The sequence below is a fragment of the Erythrolamprus reginae genome, unplaced genomic scaffold (assembly GCF_031021105.1).
Source record: "Erythrolamprus reginae isolate rEryReg1 unplaced genomic scaffold, rEryReg1.hap1 scaffold_85, whole genome shotgun sequence".
NCBI lineage: Eukaryota > Metazoa > Chordata > Lepidosauria > Squamata > Dipsadidae > Erythrolamprus > Erythrolamprus reginae.
In genome coordinates, this window is record NW_027248820.1 from 203,270 (window position 1) to 230,166 (window position 26,897).

Here is a 26,897-nt window from a genome sequence, read left to right on the forward strand (position 1 = left end):
GTTGTGGAGAGATGTCGAATGTACTAGTAGAAGTTTGGACAAAATAGCAGACTCCCATAGAGCATCAGAAATAAATATGGCAGATGGATAGCTAGATTAGCTTCAATTCATCTCACCCATCCCTGATGAGGAGACAAATGTTTGGATTGTATCAACATGAATCAAGATATGTGAATATTAGCTGTATCATTAACAGATCCCATCAGGCTGGGCAAGTGGCTTTAGACTGGGAGGAGACTTTCCTGTCTGTTCTATTGATGCCCACAATCTGCTTGGAACATGCCAGAAGGTTGTAAAACTATTTCTATTTAGTGTTTTAAGAAATTATTTTATCAAGTTAGGGGAAACAAGGAAAGAAACCTCCTACTTTTTAGCATCTATACTCTCTTCTACTTGTTCTTCAGTTAGTTTGGTTGGAAATCTGTTTTGTTTTTTGTTTAGTGTAGTACACAACTCTGGTTTTAAAAACATACAATGCAATGCCTTACGTCTGGACCTTAAATAAATCCCTTTCTGCCCCTGTGCTGACCTGTACATGTCTGCTCCAGACTATTGTCCTGTTTTTTCACTAATGGAATTTAACTCTGAGTGTGGAGAATTTTTCTTATTGTCAATGTGGCACTCAGAGTTAATGCTAGATGCCTGTTTTTAAGCAAATCCTACTGAGCACATATAATAATCAATATATTTCAGCTTTTGAGTCTATGACATTTGCATCTGCAGTCATTTTGGTTTCATTGTGTTGACTTCTGCCATAACTATTTCATGCCATGTTTACAAACTTAACCAACATGTAGCAGACCTTTTAAGATTTTAGTATGGTACCACACAGCTAGTAGGAAATCAATCTGTAGCTATCTGGAAACACTCTTTATCCAGTGAGTTATTTCCCCTCTGGATACTCAAAATGGAATACAGGTGGCCTTTCAGATATGGTAATACCATGTTCACTGGCATGAGTTATGTTTTTTCTTCTGTTTTTGGACTTTTGTAGATTAGATTAGACTTCCCAACTCGGTGCTTTCCAGATGTGTTAGTTTCAGCATCCAGAAAGTGCAGTAATGACTATGATGATTAGGGAATCCTTTGTCACCTCTAGAGAAGGCACCCCCACCCTAGCTTAGGCTTTAATTTAATTAGCTCATTTTATTGATTGTCACATTCAAGCAAGGGTGGGGTCAATAGCTCCTTGATGTTTTGTAGTGGTGCCAGAGGTTGTTTTGAGTCGACAGATTGGGGATTTTTGTCTTCATTTTGCAGCAAAATCTTCACAGAGCTGCAGTTTGGAGGTAGTTCAGGATTATGCACGTTTGGAATTTTTCTAATATGACCACTGCTCAGTCCCCAAAATTATTGTCTACAGTCTGAATATTTTATTTTGATTTATGCAGATCAGCTAAATTTGCATTTCTTTTCTTCTATCTTCATCACTCACAAAACAAAATATCACTCTTGAAAAAAGTATTCACCATGCATTTCCCACCCACCCCAATTTCATCTACATGGAATGTGCAATTACCATATTTTTTGGAGTATAAGACACATCCTTTTCCTCCCTAAAAGAGGCTAAAAGTTTGGGTGTGTCTTATACTCTGAATGTAGCCTTTTTCTTGGTCCTAACTAGCTGCTAACGATCTAAGTCTTTGCAGTTTTGTTTTTCATTGCTCTACTTGCTCAGAATGTTTCTTTCCAGTCCTAACCAGGTGCTAACAATGTTCCCAGATCTTACCAGTTTGCAAGCTTTCATTGTTACTCTCTCTGAATAAGATTTTTTAAAGCCCTAACCAGGGGATAAAATAATGTGCTGAAGCTGACCAGAAAGGACACTAGCCAAATGAATATCTGGTAGGCAATTTCCCCCACTATTTTCCTCCCCAAAAACGAAGGTGCGTCTTATACTGTACTCCAAAAATATGGTATCTAATTCTGACATACAAATACCTCTAATTATATTAACTTATTAAAAAACTCAAAATTAAAAGGGGACAAGCATCTCAGAAAGTTAGAATTACTCCTTCAGAAAGAGCTATAAATGCCAACCAATTTAGTTGGCATTTGCTGCTAAATATCTATGGAGACAAAAGTGCTTTTCCAAAAAGCAACAGGACTTTCTTTGTTTTTCCTTGAAGATAGTTCATTTGGCATTTAAGAAGCTTCTTAGATGAGAACTGAAGAACTGAAAAAGCTTCTGGAATGAGAAGCAAAACATCTGCAAGAAAAACAAAGACAGCTGACTTTTGGAAAAAAACCTTTGCATTGTTGTTGTTACTTGCTAAAACTAAATTAAATAGGTAATGGTTGTCTATATACTCACTTTGAGATTCAGCCCCAACTTTCACCTTGGGCTAAACTTGGACAATTTTCGTATTGGGCTAAATAAAATTGGTGGGGTTTCAGAAGTTCCCAATCAAAATCAAAATAGAACCAAGTGATACAAATCTAGTGAACAACTCCCAGAATAGAAGATAAAACTATGATTGGCAGATTCTATGGAATGAATAGCCATGGTTCCAGCTTCTTAGGTACAGATTTAATTATTTCTCTTAAATATCATAAGCAAAAGGCTCAGACTTTGAAATTCCATCTTAAATGTGAGTCTTGCAATTCAGTCTTTAATAGGGTATGGTTAATACCTTCCCCAATTTCACTACTTTTAAAGATGTTTTTGGAGTTAACCTGGTAATATAAAGCAAATAAACATATTGATTAAGTACCATCAAATTGGTGTCAGCTCTTAGTGACCTCATAGGTTGTTTCCAGATGGTCTTTCTTCAGCTTTAGGTCTCTAAATGGTATATTAATTGCTGCTGTAATTGAGTCCATCTGTCTCACTGCTGGTTATCCTCTTCTTCCTTGCATCATCATATGTATGTATATCTAGTATAAGTTTACTTTTCCACAAGTTCACCATACATAGTAATATGTCCCTTCATGCTTTTCACATTTTCAGCAACCATTTTACAGGTAACTTTATACATCTTAGATAATCTCCCTAGGGGCATGTACATCATTTTATAAATGAATGATTCTAATCTTTGAAGATACTGGCATGTCAGTTGCTTCATTATGTCTCTACAACATTTATTATCATTGTTATTCTGTTCATTTATATCTGAATCTCAGCAACTGCCTGGAGAAGTCTCTGCAGTTTTTTTGGCAAAATATTTCAGACCTGGCTTCCTATTGCCTCCTTCCTTGGGCTGAGAGAAAGTGATTGGCCCTAGGTCAGTGATGGTAAACCTTTATTTCCTCGGGTGCTGCCAAAAGCACAAGGGCATGCTTTCTTGGAGCCTGGGGAGGGCAAAAATGGCCAGAAATGACCAATTTCCCATCTTCCATTGGCCCGGTAGGCCTGTTTTTTGTCTTCCCCAGCCCCCCCCCCCCCCATTCCCTCCATAGGTCAAAAACACCCTCCATAGGCCAAAAATGAGTTAAAAATCAGCTGTCAACTGCACCCATGCATGCTGGAGCCGAGCTAGGCCAATGGCTTGCGTGGCAGCAGGTAAGGCTCCACATGCCAGCTATGGCACACGTGCTGTAGGTTCACCATCACCGCCCTAGCTCATCCAGCTGACTAGAGGCATGCTCTCCCAGCTTCTAGGCTGCTGCCTTAATCACTACACCAAACTTGCTGTGCAGTATTGCATTGCATTGCATTGCATTGCATTGCATTGCTTTTATTTTATTGTATTGTTTTGTTTTGTTTTTTTATTTTTTATTTTTTATTATTTTTTATTGTTTTATTTTATCTCAGAGTCCTACAGTATCTGTCCCAACATTCCAGCTTTTCATGGAGGAAAGTTAGCGCTCTATTATCAAAGAAAGGTCACTCTTTTCTCTCCAAAAGAACCCTGTTTAGAACAAAAATCTGTGCTGGTCTTGGTGGGAAGGCAGAGAAATGGAGCAGGCACCCTCTGCTGGGAAGAAAGAGTTTTCTTCATTCATTAGTGAAGTGAATCCAGACGCAGGTACTTTAAGAACGGTACTTTTATTCAGCTCAGAGAGAGAGAAGTGACAGCTCAGCAAGGCAAGTGACTTTCGCAAGTACCGATCTGCTTTGCCTGGGAGAAACCGCTTCTTTTATACTTTTGCGGTTCCCGCCAAAGCAAGGAGCAGCTGCGTCTGAGCCAATCAGGAGCGACTTCCTGACTCAGGCTCAGACAGCGCTTTAAACAAGAAGAAACTATTTACAACTGAGACATGGTAGCCATTACAGACACAACACCCCTCCCTCCTTAGTTTGGATACAACCATTAGGAAAGCCATGTGACAAAATCGTCCAATCTGCTTGGCCTTCGCGAGGATCGCTCGGACCTGCGCAGTTCAGTGATGTCCTCGATCTCGATGGTGGATGTTGGCTCGCTGTTGCTCTCCCGGCGCGGTTGGGGCCTTGCCTGTGCGCCGGCCTGCTGGTTGCTGGTTCCGGAGGAGGACGATGGCTCGGCGTCGCTGGAGGACTCTCCCCGTCCCGATAAGTCCAATTGCGTATTAATTAATTCGGGTAGCGCGTCGTCGTCTGTAGAATTGGGGGAGGCTGCGTTAGCGGTTTGTTGTGGAGAACTTTCTGCGCGTTTAAGTATGTGGTCAATGTGCCGCTTCCACATTCGACCATCCTCCATTTTTACAACATATGTCTTTGGAGCAGTTTGTTTAACAATAATTCCTTTTTTCCAGTTTACATTTCCATCAAAATTTTTTACAAATACATTTTGCCCCAAATACATTTCTCTTTCAGGTTTTACATACATTTGGTTATTTTCACAGAACCTTGGGTGTAATCTATCTAGTGGTGACCTTAATTTCCTCCCCATTAGTAACTCAGCAGGGCTTATGTGCGTGTGTGAGTTTGGGGTGATGTGTTGGGTTAACAGGAATTGGTCCAGATTTTGTTGTACATCCCCAGGGCCAGACCTGCGTAAGGCTTCCTTAGCCACTCGAACATAACGTTCTGCCAATCCATTAGCCCAGGGTGAGTAAACTGAGATGAGTGCATGTCTGACTCCTAGGTTGTCTAAGAACAATTCAAACTGTCTTGCAGTTAGTTGTGGCCCATTATCAGACACTAGGATATCTGGGCAACCATGGGTAGCAAACAGTCTGCTCAATACCTTGATGGTGGCACACGTGGTTATGTTGTTCATTGCAATGATTTCTACCCATTTAGAAAATGCATCGACTACTATTAAGAAGTACTGTGAGCCCACTGGCCCTGCAAAATCGATATGAATTCTGGACCATGGTCCTGCTGGTTGCTCCCACTCTGCTGGGGTTGTCTTGGGGGGGTTTGGCCGTGACTCTTGGCATGGGTCACATTTGGCTACCCAGCTCTCAATGTCTGCATCTAACCCTGGCCACCATAAATGTCCCCTGGCTAGGCATTTCATCCTGACAATCCCAGGATGGCCTACATGTAACATTTCAAGTACCTTTACCCTTAGGCTTTTAGGAATAATCACTCTGTCCCCCCACAACAGACAACCTTTTACATATGACAATTCAAGCCTTCTGGCTTTGTAATCACACAGTTCAGGTTTAACAGAATCATTTTGCCAACCCTTGAGTACACAGTTTACCACTTGTTTTAGTATTGGGTCTTGCTGCGTATGTGCAGCTACCTCTTTTGCAGTAGTTAGTGGTTTTTCCTCGAGCTCTAACATTAACACATCAGCTGATGGGGCAGGATCTACCACTAAGTCTGGCATTGGGCACCTGCTGAGACCATCTGCGTGGTTGATGGTTTTACCCCCTTTATGGATGAGTTTGTATTGGTATCCTGATAGGAAAAGGGCCCACCTTATCAGTCTTGGGGACATAAATGGGGGAGTAGGTTTGTCGGGTGCTAAAAGTCCCAGTAATGGCTTGTGGTCTGTAACCAGTTCAAAAGTCCTCCCACAAAGGTAGTTATGAAATTTCTTCACCCCTGCCACTAAAGCTAGCGCCTCCTTATCTAGCTGGCTATAGTTCCTTTCGGTATCTGTCATCGTTTTGGAGAAAAAGGCAATTGGGGCCTCCGTATTATTTGGCAAGATGTGAGCCAACACCCCTCCCACGCCGTACGGAGAAGCGTCGCACGTGAGCCTGATGGGTAATGAGGTGCTATATTGGAGTACCACACTCTTAGAAGTTAATAGCTGTTTTATTTGAATAAAAGCCTCGCGTTCAGTTTTCCCCCATGTCCAAAGGGCTTCTTTCTGGAGCAAACAGTGTAGAGGCTCTGCTACTGTCGCCTTCTGTTTTAAGAAAACGGAATAAAAATTAAGGAGGCCTAGGAAAGCTTGCAATTCCGTCTTATTTTGTGGCTCAGGGGCTTCTCTGATGGCTTTCAGTTTCTCGGTTGTGGGGTGGATACCTTCTCCATCAATTTTATACCCTAGGAATTCAACACTGTTTGTTCCCCACACACATTTGTCTGGTTTAATTCTTAGACCTTTGTCCTGCAGCCTCTTAAGTACTTCCCTTATTCTTTTATTTAGCTGTTCCTGGTTTTCCCCTGCAATTAAGATGTCATCAAAATAGGGAATGGCCCCTTTTATCCCTGCTAATAGGCGTTCCATTATACTTTGGGATATCCCTGGGGCTATGCTCACTCCAAACTGCAGTCTGGTACATTTAAAGGCACCCCTGTGGGTTACAATTGTTTGCGCTTTTGCTGTTTGTTCATCGACTGTTAATTGCTGGTAAGCCTGAGCGAGGTCAATCTTTGCAAACCTTTTCCCTTCCCCCAGGGAGTGCAGGAGTTGCTGTACAACTGGAATGGGGTAAGGGTGATGTTGGAGAGCCTTATTTAAAGTAGATTTGTAGTCAGCGCAGACTCTTAAGGAGCCATCTGGCTTTAAAGGTGTGACTATGGGTGTCTCCCAGGGACCCTGCTCCACTGGAACCAGGATGCCCTGGCTTATGAGCTTGTCTAGTTGCTGGTCCAGTTTGGGAAGGAGCGGAAGGGGTACCCTGCGGGGTTTGAGTCGAATAGGCAGAATCTTTGGGTCAATAGAGAACGAGATGGGGGGGCCTTTGTAAGTCCCCAGGGTGGGGCTAAACACTTCGGGGAACTCTTGTAGGAAATCCGGCATGCTATTAGAGCTAATGGTACAAACTCCAGAAATTTCAATTCCTAAAGGTTCCATCCAAGCTAAACCCAGGAGAGAATGCTTAGCCCCTGTTACTACAATCATAGGAAGGGTACATTTAACATCCTTAAATACAATCGGTACATTCACTTTACCCAACACAGAGATTACCCCCCCTTGAAAGTCTCTAATCACCAGTGAGGTTTGCAATAAGTCATTTTTAGATAAGTTAGGCATGTATAACTTGAGCTTTTCCCATGGCATGATGGTGTATTTAGACCCCGTGTCCAGTTCCATGGAGCATGGTTTGCTGTTAAGCAGTAATGAAATTACGATTTTGCCCCCACTTTTTGTTGCCGTGTTATTCACGGAAAATCTAGAGTTACCTTTTGAGTAGTCGCGGTTAGCGGCTGAGTAGTTCCTTCGGTTTGAAAAACGGGAAGGTCGGTTTTCTCGCGGCTGGGGCGCCTGGTATTGGCCTCGTTGATGGCGCGGTGTGGAGAAGGTTTCTTCTGGCGCCGATGCTCTGCAGGCTTCTGCGATGTGGCCTCGACGGTTGCAGCGGCGGCAGATGGCATCCCGGAAAGGGCATCGTTGGTGCTGGTGGTTTCCTCGGCAGCCGGCGCAAGGGGCTGTGTGGTGAGGAGCTCTGTGCTGTCTCGGCTGGTCTTGCAGCAGGAGGCAGTTGTCCTCGTTGTGGGCTGGCGGGGTGAGGTCGTCTGATCCCTCGGCGCGGTGAAAAGCGGAGTCGATCTTGGCGATGACTTCTTGCCGTTCGTTTTCCTTCAGCTCTTTGGCCGCGGCGTCGGCGACCTCTGCGGTTTGAGCTAATTTTATCACGGTTTGAAGCGTTGGTTCGTCCTCGGTGAGGAGTTTGTTCCTCACTGAGGCGTTTTTCATGCCGAAAACTAGGGCATCGGTGAGGCGAGCTTCCGGGTTGTCGAACTTGCACTTGGCAAGCACCGTTCGAAGCCGCGTTGCGAAATGGTTGATCGATTCCGTCTCTGTCTGGGCCATCCGTGAGAATTGGTGTCGGAAAACCATAGCTGGCTTGGTGGGCTTGAAATGGCCCGCCAGCTTGGCTTGTAAGACGTCCCAAGCGACAGTTCTTGCTGGCTGTGGGTCGGTGAGCGTCTGGGCGAGGTTTCGGATCTCTGGGCCGCAGTAATTTAGAAAAATGGCCCTTCTTCGGTCGGCGTCGGCGTCCTCTATGCCTGCAGCTTCGAGGAAGATCTCGAAGCTGGCCATGTAGTCGTCCCAGGACGTTTTCTCGGGATCGAAGTACTCGGGAGCCCGGCCGATTTGTATGTTGCTCATGGTGCAAGCGTGGTTTCTTTCTTCCTTCGTCGCCAGTGAAGTGAATCCAGACGCAGGTACTTTAAGAACGGTACTTTTATTCAGCTCAGAGAGAGAGAAGTGACAGCTCAGTAAGGCAAGTGACTTTCGCAAGTACCGATCTGCTTTGCCTGGGAGAAACCGCTTCTTTTATACTTTTGCGGTTCCCGCCAAAGCAAGGAGCAGCTGCGTCTGAGCCAATCAGGAGCGACTTCCTGACTCAGGCTCAGACAGCGCTTTAAACAAGAAGAAACTATTTACAACTGAGACAAGGTAGCCATTACAGACACAACAATTAGGATACTGTAGACTCGTAGAAGAAAAATATTTATATTTTATTAAATTACTCTGCTAGTTCAGATCATGTAACGTGCCTAAGATTTAAACAATGATCCTGTTCTGGAGGAATGTAAGACTGAGACTGATGAGATAAACTTTTACTGGGAAGATCTCTCTAAGTTCACAAACTTGCTTTCCTTATTTAATTAGAAATTAATTGAAAACACTCCTGTCTCAATAGTTCTATCCCCAAAACCTGACTTTTTTCACAATGGACTATTTTCTTAAAATATCCCCACCAGTTTGACTATAATTATGTCACTTCAAATCCTCTTGAAATAAAACCAGTCATGAAGATCAGAGATTAATAGGAATAGAAAGTAATGTGTGAAACCACAGCATGCTCAAGCCTTCCCTTTCTCTCAAGAATGAAATGAAATGCAAATTGCATTAAATATGAGCTGAATGGAATGGTTTTGTTAGCTGAATTATGGCTGGTAAGGAAGCAAACTAATGCAGAATGAAAATGTGAGAGCTAGGAAATACAGGGGAAAGATTGTATTAAAATTAGGCTTTATACTGAACATAATGAAATGATCATACCCAATTTCACCTCAGCTTTATCACCAAATATAGTACACTTTATGTCACATTTTTATATATTTATATAGAAAGAGAACCACAAGCCTGTAAACTGAGCTTGTTTCAGGCTGGCTGTTCTCTTTTCAAGTTTTCCTTTATGGATTTACCCAGGTTGAAGTGGTTATATGATTTCAGTCCACCATATGTACCAACTTTTAGCATTGGCTTTTATTTGCTTTTATGGTGTTCAGTATTTAGTCAATCATGGTTGGAAACAGAGAACCAAATTACATCCATATTGAAACTAGGTGATAAGCTGGAACATTCAACTTAGCTTTGAGATCTTTTTTTCTAGAAAATACGCAAGCAAAGATCAAATCAGTTTTAAACAGGCAGCCAAGCAACTTTTGGATTTCACCTGGCAGCTCATCAGCCTTCCTGAGAAGAATACAATACTGACAAGCAGCATCCTAAGTTTACTCCTAAAACTTGTCAGGTTCCTCTCTTTTGCTCTCCTTTCTAGTAGAAGTGAGGGGGGGGGGCAGGATTTTAGCATTTTTCTGAAAACCATATCATTCATAACATTACAATTATTTATTTTAGTTTTGTTAAATCTTATGCTATGAAGTTGGAGATATAGTATCTATCCCTAGAAAGTAAATCTGATACACATTTCTAAAATATGGCTATTGGGAAAGTTGGAGGCTTCATTTGAAATATTGATGTTCACGTGAAATAATGGAGTGAATTATTGGCATGATATAGAATAGAATAGGAATAGGAATAGAATAGAATTCTTTATTGGCCAAGTGTGATTGCACTCACATTTGTCTTTGGTGCTCTCTGTGTACACAAAAGAAAAAGATACATTTGTCAAGAATCATGGAGTACAACACTTAACTACTGTCATAGAAGTCAGATAAGCAATGAGGAAACAATCAATATTAGTATTAAGGATACAAGCAATAAGTTACAGTCATACAATCATAAGTGGGAGGAAATGGGTTTTAGGGTGATAGAGTTCTTCATGTTCAAAATATATTTGTGAAGAAAATTTCAACTCAGTTTGACTATATTCACTAGCCAATGCTCAACTTCACACACCCATTACACTAAACAACAATATTTTTAAAAAATTGCCTGATTCTACAAATTTGAATAATTGTTGATGTACAATGACTTTACTCATAGATCGAATGAGTATGACTCCTATACATTAGCTGTAAAAATTAAAACAAGCCACTAAAGGACAACAAAGAGGTAGAACTTCCTCCCTTTCAGCTCTTTAGTGGTTGTCTGGATTTTGCTGTCAAGATATTGTATCTCTAGTAGGGCAGAATGTTTGTATGGGATAGTTGTGGTTTCACAAGGAATGGACAGTTCTAAGAAAAGCTCTAGTTGCCAAAAAAAAAAAAAAAAGTGAATGCAGTTGTCAATTGCATCAACAGAGGAATAGTATCAAGATGTGAAGTTTAGTACTACTTTTTACTGCTAAGACCAAACTTGGAATAATGCATCCATTTTTTGGCCAGCACTATGCAAAGATGTTGAGACTCTAGAAAGGGTTCAGAGATAATGGTGTTGCAGTGGTCGGGTCCCTAAATGTTTCACAACAGAGAAGTAAAATAATATTATTTATTGCCTTATTAAATGAATTTACATCTTGGAGTGTAGTTTCTGCATCCCAGAGGTGGAATTCAGCAGGTTCTGACCAGTTCTAGAGAATCGTTAGCGGAAATTTTGAGTAGTTTGGAGAACCAGTAAATATCCCCTGTGACTGGCCCTGCCCCTATCTATTCTCTGCTTCCTGAGTCCCAGCTGATTGGAATGAAGATTTTACAGTATCCTTTCCCTGGAATGGGAGTTGGGTGGCATAGAAATAAAAATAAACAAGCAAACAAACACACGCACACAATAATGAATGAATGAATGAATGAGTGAAGTGGGAATGGAGATTTTTCAGTACCCTTCTCCTACCACGCCCACCGCACCATGCCCACAGAACCAGTAGTAAAAAAATTTGAATCCCACCACTGATCTCAACCCAGGAGCAACCCTGAAATTGCTGCTTATTTTATTCCCAAACTTTTGTTCCAAAAAGGGGAGGAGGGAAATCTTGGAACTATTCAGCAAAGAGGTGTCAACATTACTTTAAACATGTTCCAAAGAAGCCAATCTATACTTTTAATATATAATATATTTATATTTGGATAGGATTATTTTCTTAAAACATTGTAGTTGTCCCCCCAACTCTCCCACTGTCAATAGTCCCTCCAGTCTAAATACGAGATGGCAATTTATACAAAAGCTGTAAATTAGCCAGAGCATCACAGGAGGAAAATTAAGTTCCAAACTGCTGACAAGATTAATATGCAGTTGATGGGAAGCACTTTCACACCAGGGTGCCAACAAATAAACACAATTCAAAAATACCATCCCTGCTGAAGGGGAGGATTTCCTGAGATAGGGAGCTCTGAGCCTTCTACACCATAAAGGTCTCATAGCCTGGATTCCTAAAGTGGAACTCGATAGGGAAGATGGTGGTGGGAACAGGGAAGTAGGAGGTCACATTTCAAGAGTAACATTTTTCAGTATAGAAAAACTAAATGGGGAGAAATGTGGGAAAGTTGTCTGGGCTTCATATAGAACGTGGAAGGTCAAGAGAGAGCAGAATCATAGTAGAAGATTTGCCTGGTTGGAGTACTAAGATATCTAATTTTCCCCAAAGCAAAGAAGAGGGCGCCATCTTCCTTCTGTCAAGTATGTGGATGCCATTCCCAAGGAGAGCTTTTAAAAGTAATTACCAGGCTAGAGAAGAGAATTAATGTTGCTCCCAGAATGTAATCTCCTTAAAGATGTGATCACATCTTCTTCTCTACGTTTAGGGTAATTTTCTCTCAAGCACATAGGCTTTCAGCATCTGTGGAGTCTTTAATAGGTTTTGAAACTTCCTGATGATAACTGACAGTGGCATTTGTTGCACGTTTCTCTCCACCTCACTTTCTATGATGCCTAGTGGAGTTTGAGAATTAGCTTACCGTGAATTTTATTCAATGGAAACACTAATGCAGAAGCACATTTTTTTTTGTTTTTCTTTGTTATGGTTATATACACAGTGATGCAGTTAAAAATACTGTACATTTCCCTTGCTATTTTTCTAAATGCTACCGCTTGTATTCAAGCACAGTGCAGTGCAACAGGATTAATAGCGATGAGCGCACACAGTAGTGGCCCAAAATTGCTACCAGATTTTAAAACATAATAAAATATGTGATAAATTTATTATTGGGTGATTATTTTTAGTGAAGTAGATTCAGAATTGATGACTTAGATTGAATGCACTATTACTGTTTCCTTATGTCCTGGGTCTACTTCAATGGATCTGATTATATGAATCTGACTTGCTATTATCTTTTTCCTTTTCTGTCATTGTCTATATCTTATGAAATATTCAAAGCCAATTATCTATAAATTTCAGTAAAATGATAATAAAATGCATTTGTTGGTGAGTAATCATTACAAATTCTATGATGCTTACTTGAAAATTGACAAATGTAAGTTTTTCCATAATTAAAAAAAATTAATTATTAGAGAATTTTGCAACACACTGTATATTTTGAAAAAAATATAGCCTAAGTATACTAACTGATTCTTTGCATTTGTTACTTCAGATATTTCTTAAAACTATAGAGTCCTTGAAGCTCTCTAAGCTTGTTTATTTGCTTATATGTTAATTACTTTGATTTGCAATTTGCAATGTAGAAACTACAACATGTAGTTTGAGAAAAGATGGTGAGGCCATACTTGTAGACCTATCATCAAATAGTAACTTTCATTCAAAGTGAACCTACTCTTAAATCTAAAGAAGAGTTGGAGTCTGTCATTGGTTTACAAATGTATATAAATAAAAGAAAGATTTAAACTAGACCAAAAAGGGTTTGGGGTTTGACATTGCAAAAAATACATTAGAAATTGTATTGTGTAGTAATGAGGAACATGTTATTGCCAAGATTTATAAACTGTTGTTGAAATTGAATTTGGAGAATGAATATATGAAGCAAGGCATAATTCAATGGGCAAATAGGTTATGATATGGTGCTTGAACAATGGGAACAAAAGTGGATGAAGGGTTTAAAATTTTCATTGACTTATAACTTAAAATAATGTTTAATAAAATGATGTATCATTGGTATTTAACACCTGATAAATTCTCAAAGATGTATAAAGACACAAATGTAAAGGTAAGGAAGGATCTTTCTACTATGTTTGGTGCACTTATTTATTTATTTATTTATTTATTTATTTATTTATTTATTCTTTGTCCAATATACAATACATATGGAAGAGAATAGACATTAAGTAATATATATGACGATAGAAAGTAAAAAGAAGAGAAGTAGATGGGAGGGAGAGAGTATATATGATATAAGAGATAAGGAGAGAATATATATAGATATAGATATAGATATATAGATATAGATAAGGAGAGAATATATATGGCATATGAGATAAGGAAAGACAATTGGACAGGGGATGAAAGGCACACCAGTGTACTTATGTTCGCCCCTTACTGGCCTCTTAGGAACCTGGAGAGGTCAATCGTGGATAGTCTAAGGGAGAAATGTTGGGGGTTAGGGGTTGACATTATTGAGTCCGGCAATGAGTTCCATGTTTCGATAACTCGATTGTTAAAATCATATTTTTTACAGTCAAGTTTGGAGCGGATCGTATTAAGTTTGAATCTCTTGTGTTCTCTTGTGTTGTTGCGGTTGAAGCTGAAGTAGTCATTGACCGGTAGGACGTTGCAGCATATGATTTTGTGGGCAATACTTAAATCGTGTTTTAGGCGCCGTAGTTCTAGGCTTTCTAGGCCCAGGATTGTTAGTCTATTTTCGTAGGATATTCTGTTTCGAGTGGAGGAGTGAAGGGCTCTTCTGGTGAAATATCTTTGGACATTTTCAAGGGTGTTAAGGTCTGAGATGTGGTATGGGTTCCAGACAGATGAGCAGTAGTCTAGGATGGGTCTGGCAAAAGTTTTGTAGGCTCTTGTGAGTAGTGTGAGATTGCCGGAGCAGAAGCTGCGTAGGATCAGGTTAACAACTCTAGAAGCTTTGTTGGCAATATTGTTGCAGTGGGCTTTAGCACTAAGGTCATTCGATATTAGTATTCCAAGGTCTTTTACTGATTGTGGGTTGGCAGTGAGAGATTGTTTATTCAGTTTGTATATGCGGTTTGGATTCTTTTTGCCGATGTGGAGGGTAGAGCATTTGTTGGTTGATATTTAAAGTTGCCAGGTGTTAGACCAGTCTGAGACAAAGTCCAGGTCTTTTTGGAGAGTGAGTGTGTTGTCAGTGATGTTGAAAAGTTTCACATCGTCTGCAAAAAGAACACAGTTGCTTTCGATATGGTCACAGAGGTCATTGATGTAGAGAATGAAGAGAGTAGGACCTAGTATGCTTCCCTGGGGAACACCGCTTATGAAAGGGACAGGGGTGGAAATGGCGCTTCCAATTTTGACAATTTGTTGCCTGCTTGACAGGAATGCAGTAATCCAGTTGTGGAGGAGTTCTGAGATGCCATAGGATTTGAGTTTTAGGAGTAGTTTGTCGTGGACCACTGAGTCGAAGGCTTTGCAAAAGTCTATATAATTTGCATCAATGGATTTTCCTTGGCTAGGTGGGTAGTCCAAATGTTTTTGCAGTGAAGTAGTTGTAGTTTGCAGGATAATTTATTTCTGAATCCAAATTGTTTGTTTGAGAGTAGGTTATTAGATTCTAAGTAAAGGGTGGTTGATCGATTTATAATTGATTCCATGATTTTATAAGGGACGCAACAAAGAGATATTGGTCTGTAGTTGTCCACTAGTGAAGGGTCTCCTTTTTTGAAAATGTGGATGACTACTGCTTTTGACCACAGCTTGGGGAGCATGCTGGTCCTGAAGGATTTTTGGAAGATAATGGTTCAGCAAGAGCAGAAGAAAGTTTCCTTAGGAAGTATGCACAGAGACCGTCTGGTCCAGCAAATAGGGAAGGTTTGAGGTCACGGATTGCTTTTTTTACGTGGTCTACAGTGAAGATGATTTGGGTTAGGTTTTTTAGTGAGTTTGAGGTGCGATTTGTGAAGATGGGGGATGAGCCTTTACTGTTAACAAAAACAGAGCCAAAAAAAGAGTTGAAGAGGTTGGCTTTGGATGGGTCATCATGGTATTCTTTGTTATTGGGTCTTTCGAGTGGTGGAATAGGTCTGGAGTCATTGAGTTTGTTGTTGACGAAGTTATAGAAAGCTCGGTTAGACTTGGTGCGAAGGATTTTCCTCTTGTTTGCTGTGATAGTTGAGGCATTTTGCTTTTATTCATTGGCATATGCTTTTGTAGCGGACTTTAAAGTTGGTTTCTGGGCTTTTTTTGTTTCTACACCAGAGTGATCTTTTTTTGGTTTGTAGTTTCTTTATTGAGACAGGTATGTTATTTTTTCATTAACCTCTGGAAGAAGTGAGTGGTACATGTAGTTCTATAAGCCTTTTGATTTGGAGTAAGAACATATTGTAGAGATGGTGATGCAGTTAGAGAACAAGGATTGCCAGTTAAGGATTGAGAGATTGGCATCTATGAGATCATAGTTGGCTTTCCTAAAATTGTACTTAGGAGCCACGTTATTCTGGTGAGTGTTAAGATGATGTAGGTTGAGGTTGAAGTTGATCGTACTGTGGTCGCTGTTGGAGAAGGGTTCTTTTGTGTGCAGTCCATAGATAGCATTTTTGCTGTTGCAGAATATGAGATCGAGACAGTTGTTGAGTCTGGCGTTGTTTGATACTAATTGTTCCAGTCCTAGGCTGGTGACGGCGTTATAAATGGCGGTATGTATAGGTTCGGTGGAGCATTCATTTAGTGACCAGTTGATGTGTGGTAGGTTGAGGTCACCAAGGAAGGTAATGGGATGGGGGCAGGAGGTTGTCCAAGTTAGGAGGGAGGTTAGTTTTGTTGCATGGGTAATGTCGTAGTTTGGAGCTCTGTAGCACAGTAGGAAATGGAGTGTAGTGTTGAGGGAAATGTCACAAACTAAGGTTTCAGGGAGGATAAGATCATGTGCAACTTGAATGTTTTTTAAATTGAGTGGGCTTTTTGTAGAATATAGCTAAACCACCCCCTCTGCGGGATTCACGGTCAGACCGGAAGACCAGGTAGTTACTTTATGTGATGAAGGAGTCAGGATAGGAAGAATTCAACCATGTTTCACAAACAAAGATTATGTCAAATAAGTTGGTGTCAAGTAGGATGAGGAATTCAGACAACTTGTTGATTATACCTCTTGCATTGATTAGTTTACATTTGAGATTGAGTTTGTGATCAGGGGTGAGATTGGATTGAGTTGAGTTGAAATTGGATTGAAATGACAAAACAATGCCGTCTGGCGGGACCCAGGGGAAGAGCCTTCTCTGTGGTGGCCCCGGCCCTCTAGAATAAACTCTCCCCGGAGATTCGAACTGCCCCTACCCACCTCACCTTCCGTAAAATGTTGAAGACTCACCTTTGCCACCAGGCGTGGGGCGATTAATCTCCCCCCCTTTTTTGCTGACTTTTATTATGTTTATGTTCAGTCGGACTGAGTGTGTATGATTGTGCAACAGATAAGTTTTTATAGCAATGTATTTTAAATTAGTTTTTTTAAAGTTTTTAACATTGCATTTGTATTTATATTGTATTGCTGTTACGTTGTGAGCCACCCCAAGTCTTTGGAGAGGGGTGGCATACAAATCTAATAAATTTATTATTATTATTATTATTATTATTATTATTATTATTATTATTATTATTATATAAATAAATATTTTCTTTATAATGACCCATCTCTAAAGTGGCCTTTCAGAACCTTCAAGAATAGACTCATTGCCACTGTAACTGAATCCATGCACCATGCTGCTCGCTACCCCCTCTTTCCTTTCACCTTACCCAGCATCAAAGCCTTTTTCAGAGAGTGCCGGAAGTAAAAACCTGTATTTCAAGGGAGAGATATTCCTTGATTTATTAAGACCTCAAAAATCCCGTCCCACTCTGTTATTTTGTATTCTCAGGAATCTTCTCCAAGCTTTCTGCATGATCTTATTCATTTGTTTCAGCCTGAAAGACTTCATGAAGGGTTGAGGATGGAATGGCCATAATGGTCTTGAGTCTCACTTTCCATGAGCTCCATCCCAAGATGCATTTATCTTGTTTTACCTTGTTTTCTTATGTATGCCAACAGAAAACAGCCAAAATTTGATATTCAGAAACTGAACCCCACCTCAGAACAGTAGAAAAATGAATGTGATGCTATTTATTTTGGGGTACCCAAACAATTTATTCTGCTACTCTCAGCAGAATAAATAAGAGATGCTGTATGTATCCTAATGCTATTACACAAATAATTAATTTGCATTATTGCTCAGCAATTTCCTGGCTATGCTGGAACAACCAGAGAATGTATTCACACACTTCACAATGTCATCGCTTATTTAACTAGTGTTAATTGAATACAATTGGCTGGGTCTAACATTCAACAGACTCAGTCACAAATCATACATTGCCAACTATGTTCTAAACCCAATTAAACAAGCTGAATTCATACTGCAATTAACCTAATCCATATACAGTGGTACCTCTGCCTATTAATGCCTCTACTTATGAACTTTTCTAGATAAGAACTGGGTGTTCAAGATTTTTTTGCCTCTTCTCAAGAATCATTTTCCACTTACAAACCCAAGCCTCCAAAACTGTAACCGGAAAAGTCAGGGAGAAGCCTCCATGGGGCCCCTCTAGGAATCTCTTGGGAGGAAACAGGGCCAGGAAAGTCATGGAGAAGCCTCCGTGGGGCCTCTCTAGGAATCTCCTGGGAAGAAACAGGGCCTCCACCCTCCCTGTGGTTTCCCCAACCATACACATTATTTGCTTTTACATTGATTCCTATGGGGAAAATGTTTCTTCGTAAAAACTTTTCTACTTAAGAACCTGGTCATGGAACGAATTAGGTTTGTAAGTAGAGCTACCACTGTATTGTAAGGTTTGTGCTGTTCAGATGTTTGACGGCAAAGAGGCATGATATCAGTGGCCATACTATATTCTCGTCTTATTTGTACCAAACTTACCTAAAGCTTCCTAACCTGGGGCATCAGGAAGATGATGTAAATAAATTTTAAAGAGTTATACAGAAGAAGCAAGGTGTAAGAAAGAAACATGCAGGAGATTCCAAAGACTGAACCTTTCTGGATTAATAATGGCTGTCTTTTTGTGGTACAAGCAGGAAAATAACCTAAGACAAGAGAAGGAAATGTAACATAAACAGGATCTACTTAGGAACAATAATTCAAAGAAAGATACCAGCTTTTCTGTGGATTCCAATAAACTGGACCAATCATTGGGAATAAATTGCTCCAGAACATACTATTTGATCCACCAGATCTCATAATGAAACTCAAATACAGTGATACCTCGTCTTACAAACGCCTCGTCATACAAACTTTTCGAGATACAAACCCAGGGTTTAAGATTTTTTTGCCTCTTCTTACAAACTATTTTCACCTTACAAACCCACCGCCACCGCTGGGATGTTCCACCTCCGGACTTCCGTTGCCAGTGAACCGCCCATTTTTGCGATGCTGGGATTCCCCTGCAGCCTAGCAAAAACACAGAAGTCCGGAGGTGGCGTTTCCCATGGAGGGGAGCCTCAGGGGAATGCCAGCAGCACAAAAACAGGCGCTTCAGCTGGCAAAAGGGGTGAATTTTGGGCTTGCACGCATTAATCGCTTTTCCATTGATTCCTATGGGAAATATTGTTTTGTCTTACAAACTTTTCACCTTAAGAACCTCAACCCGGAACCAATTAAGTTTGTAAGACAAGGTATCACTGTAGTGTAAAACAGATGTGAACAGGCGGGGGTTGCACCTTACCTTTGCTACCAGTGCTGATGCGTGCGAATCTCTGGGTGACCGCCAGGCACTTGTATGTATCTGGAGCGCGGGTGTCAGCGAGATTTGGCTTCTGTTCATGCGCAGGAAGCAAATCTCGTGTGTGAAATTTTGGTGATTTTTTTTGCTTTTGCACATGCGCGGAAGCAAAAAATTGCCAGAAATTGCTGAAATTTCATGCGCCCGCACATCATATAAAAAGATTTTGCTTCCTGTGCAAAATCCCACTCAGATGCACACATCCGCCCATCGGTCACACAGAGCTACGCATGCAGCTCCATTTTCGCTACCAGAACACCGTCCTTCCCCCCTCCCCCCCACGTTCTGGCAGGAAGCTGATATTGGATGTGAATAAGTTCTTTCTGGAAGTAAGTTTTTAAAATATATATATATAATTCTTTTTAAATATTTCTATTCTTTTCATGCTTTTAGTTGTTTGCCAATAAAATAATAATTTGATTAATATAAATAATTTATAGACTATTTTATTTTGTGTGTATAGATATACGGTAGATATATTTACCTTTAAATTAATTTACTTGACCAATTGAAACCTTATGATATAAATAAATATTACAATATAAATGCACATTGACACCAGAGGGCGCTTTTAGTTTATGCCACAATCTAATAGAGGAAAAAAACCCTATTCCATTATTTAGAATTTACTCTTGAGAAACTAGCAGCTATAGATTGAAACATGTTGTGAAGAAATTTGTGGAAAGCCTAATGCTAAATACCAAACAGAGGCTTTTGCTTAAAATGCATTTAGCCTTGTTAATGCCACAATTTTGACTATGTTTGTACGAATGTCACAATTCTCTCCCAGTTTCTCTCTCTCCATCTTTATTTGTACCATCAAAAGGATTAAGGGAAAGAAACCTCAGAAAATGTTGGTCTTATCTAAATTTATGAACATCAAGTTCTAAGATCAAGAGATTAAGCTCAAGAGATGAAAGTGAGTATAAAAATAGGGAGAGTGATCCCTTTCGGTGTATGAAAAAAAATGAGCTGAAAATGGGATTCTTACTTTAATCAGCTATAAGTAATGACAACTTTAGAACTTTTGAGATTTTATAAAAGGAATACAATTTATCAAAAAAAGTTTGAATGACAATGCAGAAACCCCCGCTTCTTTTGTTCATTGTTTGGTCCAGATGCCTTGCAGCTTCTGAAGCTTCAGAAGCACCGAAGATCATGCAGAAGGCCTTTACAGAGACTACACATAACACATCCATTATTACCATGCACTTAAAAAATGCAAAAACTTTGAGTAGAGAATATTCAATATTGCCCAGCCAATAGATTCAGGATTTATTTATTTATTTATTAGATTTGTATGCCGCCCCTCTCCGTAACCCTAACATCAAAAGAATTTAGCCACAGATTATTTTTCAGTCTAATAGACTCTTCAAATAGTGCTTTAAAAATTTGGTTATCATCCATCTACGTTGACGATATAATAAATTGAATTGAATTGAATTGAATTTATTAGATTTGTATGCCGCCCCTCTCCGAAGACTCGGGGCGGCTCACAAGACAGTAATACAATACAATACAAATCTAACGTTAAAATTAAACTAAATTAAAATACATGTATAAAAAAACCATTAACTACATAGTCATACACACTCAGTCCAGCTCAGTTCAGTCATAAAGCTAAACATACATATGTTAAGGGCATCTCTGCTTCTACTTCTTTACAATGCTATTACAACGCAACATCTAAATTATATCTGCATTATATTAGAAATACTGGTCACTCTATAAAGAACATCGTGTCAAGAATCATCTTCAAGAGTCTGTCATTAAAGAATGGAAGAATTTGCATATTGTATATCAATTAAGATTGTCTTCCTTCCTGCCCTGTCCATTAAATGGGATACCTTCTGATCCCACTGCACTCAACTGAAAACTACCCCTGGCATGCAAAGTTTTGCTTTTACAGTCTCAGATTCTGCACCTCAGACAGAACATATAGTACGAGTGTTTTTATTGTCACTATGTCTCACAAAGGTTTTCTGCATATAGTAGTGTCCAATGGCAGGACTGCTTGCATTCTCAGGCTGTTCTTGATTCTAGAGCCAGAGTGTTAGGGATATTTTTTTTAAAGGCTGAGATCTGCTATTGATGATTGGATTCCTTTTGCCTTATGAAAGAAAAAAAGAAGCTGCACCTTTATCTTTAAGTCGTAAGTCCCAAACCAGGCTCCGCAGGATGCAGGAAAGATGAGATTTTTTATTTATTCTTTGTCCAATATACAATACATATGGAAGAGAATAGACATTAAGTAATATATATGATGATAGAAAGTAAAAAGAAGAGAAGTAGATGGGAGGGAGAGAGTATATATGATAAAAGAGATAAGGAGAGAAGATAGATAGATAGATAGATAGATAGATAGATAGATAGATAGATAGATAGATAAGGAGAGAATATATATGACATATGAGATAAGGAAAGACAATTGGACGGGACGATAGGCACATCAGTGCACTTATATACGCCCCTTACTGGCCTCTTAGGAACCTGGAGAGGTCAATCGTGGAGAGTCTAAGGGAGAAGTGTTGGGGGTTGGGAGTTGACACTATTGAGTCCGGTAATGAGTTCCATGCTTCGACAACTCGATTGTTGAAGTCATATTTTTTACAGTCAAGTTTGGAGCGGTTAATATTAAGTTTGAATCTGTTGTGTGCTCTTGTGTTGTTGCGGTTGAAGCTGAAGTAGTCGTTGACCGGAAGGACGTTGCAGCATATGATCTTGTGGGCAATACTTAAATCGTGTTTTAGGCGCCGCAGTTCTAAACTTTCAAGACCCAGGATGGATAGTCTATTTTCGTAGGGTATTCTGTTTCGAGTGGAGGAGTGAAGGGCTCTTCTGGTGAAATATCTTTGGACGTTTTCGAGAGTGTTGATGTCTGAGATGTGGTATGGGTTCCAGACAGATGAGCTGTATTCGAGAATGGGTCTGGCATAGGTTTTGTAGGCTCTAGTCAATAGTGTGAGATTGCCAGAGCAGAAGCTACGTAGGATGAGATTAACAACTCTGGAAGCCTTTTTGGCGATATTGTTGCAGTGGGCTTTAGCACTTAGGTCGTTTGATATTAGTATTCCAAGGTCTTTTACTGAGTGTGGGTTGGCTGCGAGAATTTGTTTATTCAGTTCATATGCGAAGTTTGGATTCTTTTTGCCGATGTGGAGGGTAGAGCATTTGTTGGTTGATATTGGAAGTTGCCAGGTGTTAGACCAATCTGAAACAAAGTCAAGGTCTTTTTGGAGAGTGAGTGTGTTGTCAGTGGTGTTGAATAGTTTCACATCGTCGGCAAAAAGCACACAGTTGCTTGCGATATTATCACAGAGGTCATTGATGTATAGGATGAAAAGAGTAGGACCTAGTACACTGCCTTGGGGAACGCCGCTTTTGACAGGGACGGGGGTGGAAATGGTGCTTCCGATTTTGACAACTTGTTGCCTGTTTGACAGGAATGCAGTAATCCAGTTGTGGAGGAGTCCTGAGATGCCATAGGATTTGAGTTTTAGGAGAAGTTTGTCATGAACCACTGAGTCAAAGGCTTTGCAGAAGTCGATATAAATTGCATCAATGGATTTTCCTTGATCAAGGTGGGTAGTCCAGATGTTTTTGCAGTGAAGTAGTTGTAGGTTGCAGGATAGTTTCTTTCTGAATCCAAATTGTTTTTTTGATAGTAGGTTATTAGATTCTAAGTAAAGGGTGATTGATAGATTTATAATTGATTCCATGATTTTACAAGGGACGCAGCATAGTGATATTGGTCTGTAATTGTCAACTAGTGATGGGTCTCCTTTTTTGAAAATGGGGATGACTACTGCTTTTGACCACAGCTTGGGGAGAGTGCTGGTCCTGAAGGATTTTTGGAAGATAATGCTTAGGGGTTCAGCTATGGCAGAAGAAAGTTTTCTTAGGAAGTATGCACAAAGACCGTCTGGTCCAACAGATAGGGAAGGTTTGAGGTCACGGATTGCTTTTTCAACGTAGTCTATAGTGAAGATGGTTTGGGTTAGGTTTTTTAATGAGTTTGGAATGCGATTTGCGAAGAGGGGGGATGAGCCATTACTGTTAACAAAAACGGAGCCAAAAAAGGAGTTGAAGAGGTTAGCTTTGGATGGGTCATCGTGGTATTCTTTGTTGTTGGGTCCTACAAGAGGTGGAATAGGTCTGGAGTCGTTAAGTTTGTTGTTGACGAAGTTGTAGAAGGCACGGTTAGATTTGGCACGTAGGAGGTTTTCCTCTTGTTCACTGTGATAGTTGAGACATTCTACTTTTATTTGTTGGCATATGCTTCTGTAGCGGCTTTTAAAGTTGGTTACTGGGCCTTTTTTATTTCTACGCCAGAGGGATCTTTTTTTGGTTTGTAGTTTCTTTATCGAGACTGGTACGTTATTTTTTCGTTTTCTTCTAGGAGAGGTGAGTGGAACATGCAGATCTATAAGTCTATTAATTTGGTGTAAGAACGTGTTGTAGAGGTCATCAATGGTGATGCAGTTAGAGAACAAGGATTGCCAATTAATAAATGAGAGATTGGTGTCTATGAGTTCATAGTTGGCTTTCCTGAAATTGTACTTAGGCGCCGCATACTCCATGTGAGTGTTTAGATGATGTAGGTTGAGGTTGAAGTTGATCGTGCTGTGGTCGCTGTTGGAAAAAGGTTCTTTTGTGTGCAGTCCATAGATAGCACTTTTGCTGTTGCAGAATATGAGATCGAGACAGTTGTTGAGTCTGGTGTTGTTTGATACTAATTGTTCTAGTCCTAGGCTGGTGACGGCATTATAGATGGCGGTATGTATAGGTTCAGTGGAGCATTCGTTTAGTGACCAGTTGATGTGTGGTAGGTTGAGGTCACCAAGGAAGATAATGGGATGGGGGCAGGAGGTTGCCCAAGTTAGGAGGGAGGTTAGTTTAGTTGCATGGGTAATGTCGTAGTTAGGAGCTCTGTAGCACAGAAGGAAACGGAGTGTAGTGTTGAGGGAAATGTCGCAAACTAGGCTTTCAGGGAGGATGAGATCTTGTGTAACTTGAATGTTTTTTAGGTTGAGTGAGCTTTTGTAGAATATGGCTACACCACCCCCTCTGCGGGAGTCGCGGTCAGACCGGAAGACCAGGTAGTTACTTTGTGTGATGATGGAGTCAGGATATGAAGAGTTCAGCCATGTTTCACAAACAAATATTAAGTCAAATATGTTTGTGTCAAGTAGGATGAGGAATTCAGATAATTTGTTGATTATGCTTCTTGCATTGATTAGTTTACATTTGAGATTGAGTTCGTGGTCAAGGGTGGGATTGGGTTGAGTTGGGTAGAAATTGGATTGGAATGAGGTAGTAAGAGGCACACTATCCTATTTGTTGCTTGAAGTGCTGGGGGGGTCCGTTTGAAGATGAGGGATGATAGGTGGAGAAGATGGCTGAGGAGGGACAGTGGGTTTGGAGAAGAAGGGAGGATTATGAGATTTGGTCCTGATGCAATCAGAGCGGTAGTCAATGTAGAGGTTAGTTTCACCTTGGTCACAATGTCCATCTTGCCTTGAAAGGCACACCTGGATAAACCATCAAGAGGAGGCTACATCCTATCCCTTTTCTGATGTGCCAAGATGGGCTCTTGAACTGATTTTGGCTAGAAAGTGCCTTCTTGCATTGGGAGAGATAGATGTTGCTCCACTGGCAGGAGCCATCCCACATCCCCATATTCCTTCACCTGAATAGGTGATGAAGGAAGGTGGCTCCCCTTTCAAAGGGGAAGAATGACAGGGGCAGGTGAAACTGAATGGATCCTATTCACGTTCCCATCTTAACCCATTCTCTCTGCTACCTGCCTCATTTTTACAAATTGCTTTTGTGTTTCCTTCCTACTTATAAAAAAGCATTTCATTCAGGAAATAAAAGAAGCTTTCAAGACTCTGATAAATCTAATCTAATCCAGTCAAAATAAATCTGCATTGTTGTTATAGAGGTAGCATATGCCTGTGATGGGGTAGTTTGTTTTTCAAATGGACAATTTTCTTTATGGAAACCTGAGCCTGTGACAACTTGTCTTGTGGCAGCTCTGCCATATGCTACGTGCTATCCTAGGCTTTTTCATGGCATTCCTAAAGACGTCTGCTGGGCCAGGTATGTATACATTTTAAACGACAGAGTGGCCTTGCAGTAAAATATAAAACACTTCACAGTATATAGTTACCATTCACCTCTTGTGGTTTCCTAGCCTGTCTCGGGGCTATCGTTTTCTGTGTACAGAAAAAAGGAATGATCTTTCTTCCCCATAATGAGCCCCCCTCCTCCCCATAATGAGCCCCCCCCCCCCCGAGTTTCTGCCTCTGCAACACCTCTTCTGTTAGGATTGTACACCATCTGGGCCAGACGAAGTTTGTCTATCAGATCAGGTTTTGCTGGATGTCCCAAGAGACCAAATTAACCTTTGCCCCAGGTTGATAGATTGAATAAAGTCACTAATCATTATGTTTATGTGGAGGATTTGTACGTGTAAAGGAAGAGTAGAATTTTCCAACTGCAAGACTTGGAAGATTTTGTAACAAAGCAGTTGGCTGTGAGAACACAACTGCTGACAAAATATATTAATGACTGTCAACAAGATTTTAGACACACTTGAAGATTGCTGGCATTATCGGCATCCGGGATTATCAGGGAAGAACGCCTTCTAAAGCACTGACAAATGACAGCAATAAGAGCAATAATAGTCTAAAGCAAATAACAGGGCTGGAATATTCTGCTGAAAAAAATGTGGTATTTGCCACTCCAGCTTGTCTTTTCAGTTACGGCCTCCGTTTGTTTTGATCCCGCTGAAGAAAGGGAAATTGACATTCGATCTGAACATATGGGAAGATATACCATCTTCTAGCTAGGTTGGAACAAAATTCCCCTTCTCCACCAAGGTGAAACCCAACATCGGAGTGGTATTGCCGCACAAAGTTCACATTTTTTATTTTGTTTATAAGTTTATATGAAGCCTTTCTTTCACCAGAAAGGAAACAAAATCTTTGCAGCAATTTCAGTTTATTAAGCAACTTAACAATCAACCATATGGAAAGATGTTAGGAATTTAAAATATGCATATTTGTAGGTGCCCAGGAGAGGGAATACTGTTAGAAAGACTCACATAGAGTATTATAATTTAATACCATAGAACCAATGGCACAATTCTTCTTCCCAAAATTGCAGAGATTTGATTTCAACATATGTAGATCAAAGACTTAAAAAGTTGTTGCCTAGATTGAAGTCTGGGAGACAGGAGCCTATGGAGCATAAGATGTCACATATTTTCAGCTGAGGAAATTGAGGTAGTTTCTGCCTCAGGGAGAAAACTGGATGCCAACTTTTCCACTTCTGTCTCTTCCCTTCTAGCTTCCATTGTCAGTTCCATTGCCAATTTTTGGGAAATCAGATTTGGAAATAAAATAGAACATTGGAAATAAAATTTTCCTTTCAAAAAGGAACAGGAAAAAAGTGGATCCAAGAAACTAGAGAAATCAGCTTGACATCAACACCTGGAAAAACCCTGGAAAAGATAGTTAAGTAGCAGATTTATGAGTAACTAGAAACAAGCAAGGCGATTACTAGAAGACATCATGAATTGTCAAAAACAGACAAACCTTATTGGTTTTGTTGACAAAGCAACTATTTACTTATTTTCATTTTATTTATTT

At 40.2% G+C, this 26,897-nt stretch overlaps 1 protein-coding gene across 1 annotated transcript; it reads right to left on the reverse strand.

Annotated features, from left to right (window-relative positions):
- Positions 1-3,969: 3,969 nt before the first annotated feature.
- On the reverse strand, positions 3,970-8,698 carry LOC139156202 (uncharacterized). Its single transcript, XM_070731482.1, has 2 exons — positions 7,454-8,698; positions 3,970-4,516 (listed from the first exon to the last, which is right to left on the reverse strand). Exons 1-2 carry the CDS (start codon positions 8,382-8,384, stop codon positions 4,254-4,256), a joined length of 1,194 nt encoding a protein of 397 aa, XP_070587583.1. The 5' UTR covers positions 8,385-8,698; the 3' UTR covers positions 3,970-4,253.
- Between the last annotated feature and the right edge of the window lie 18,199 nt (positions 8,699-26,897).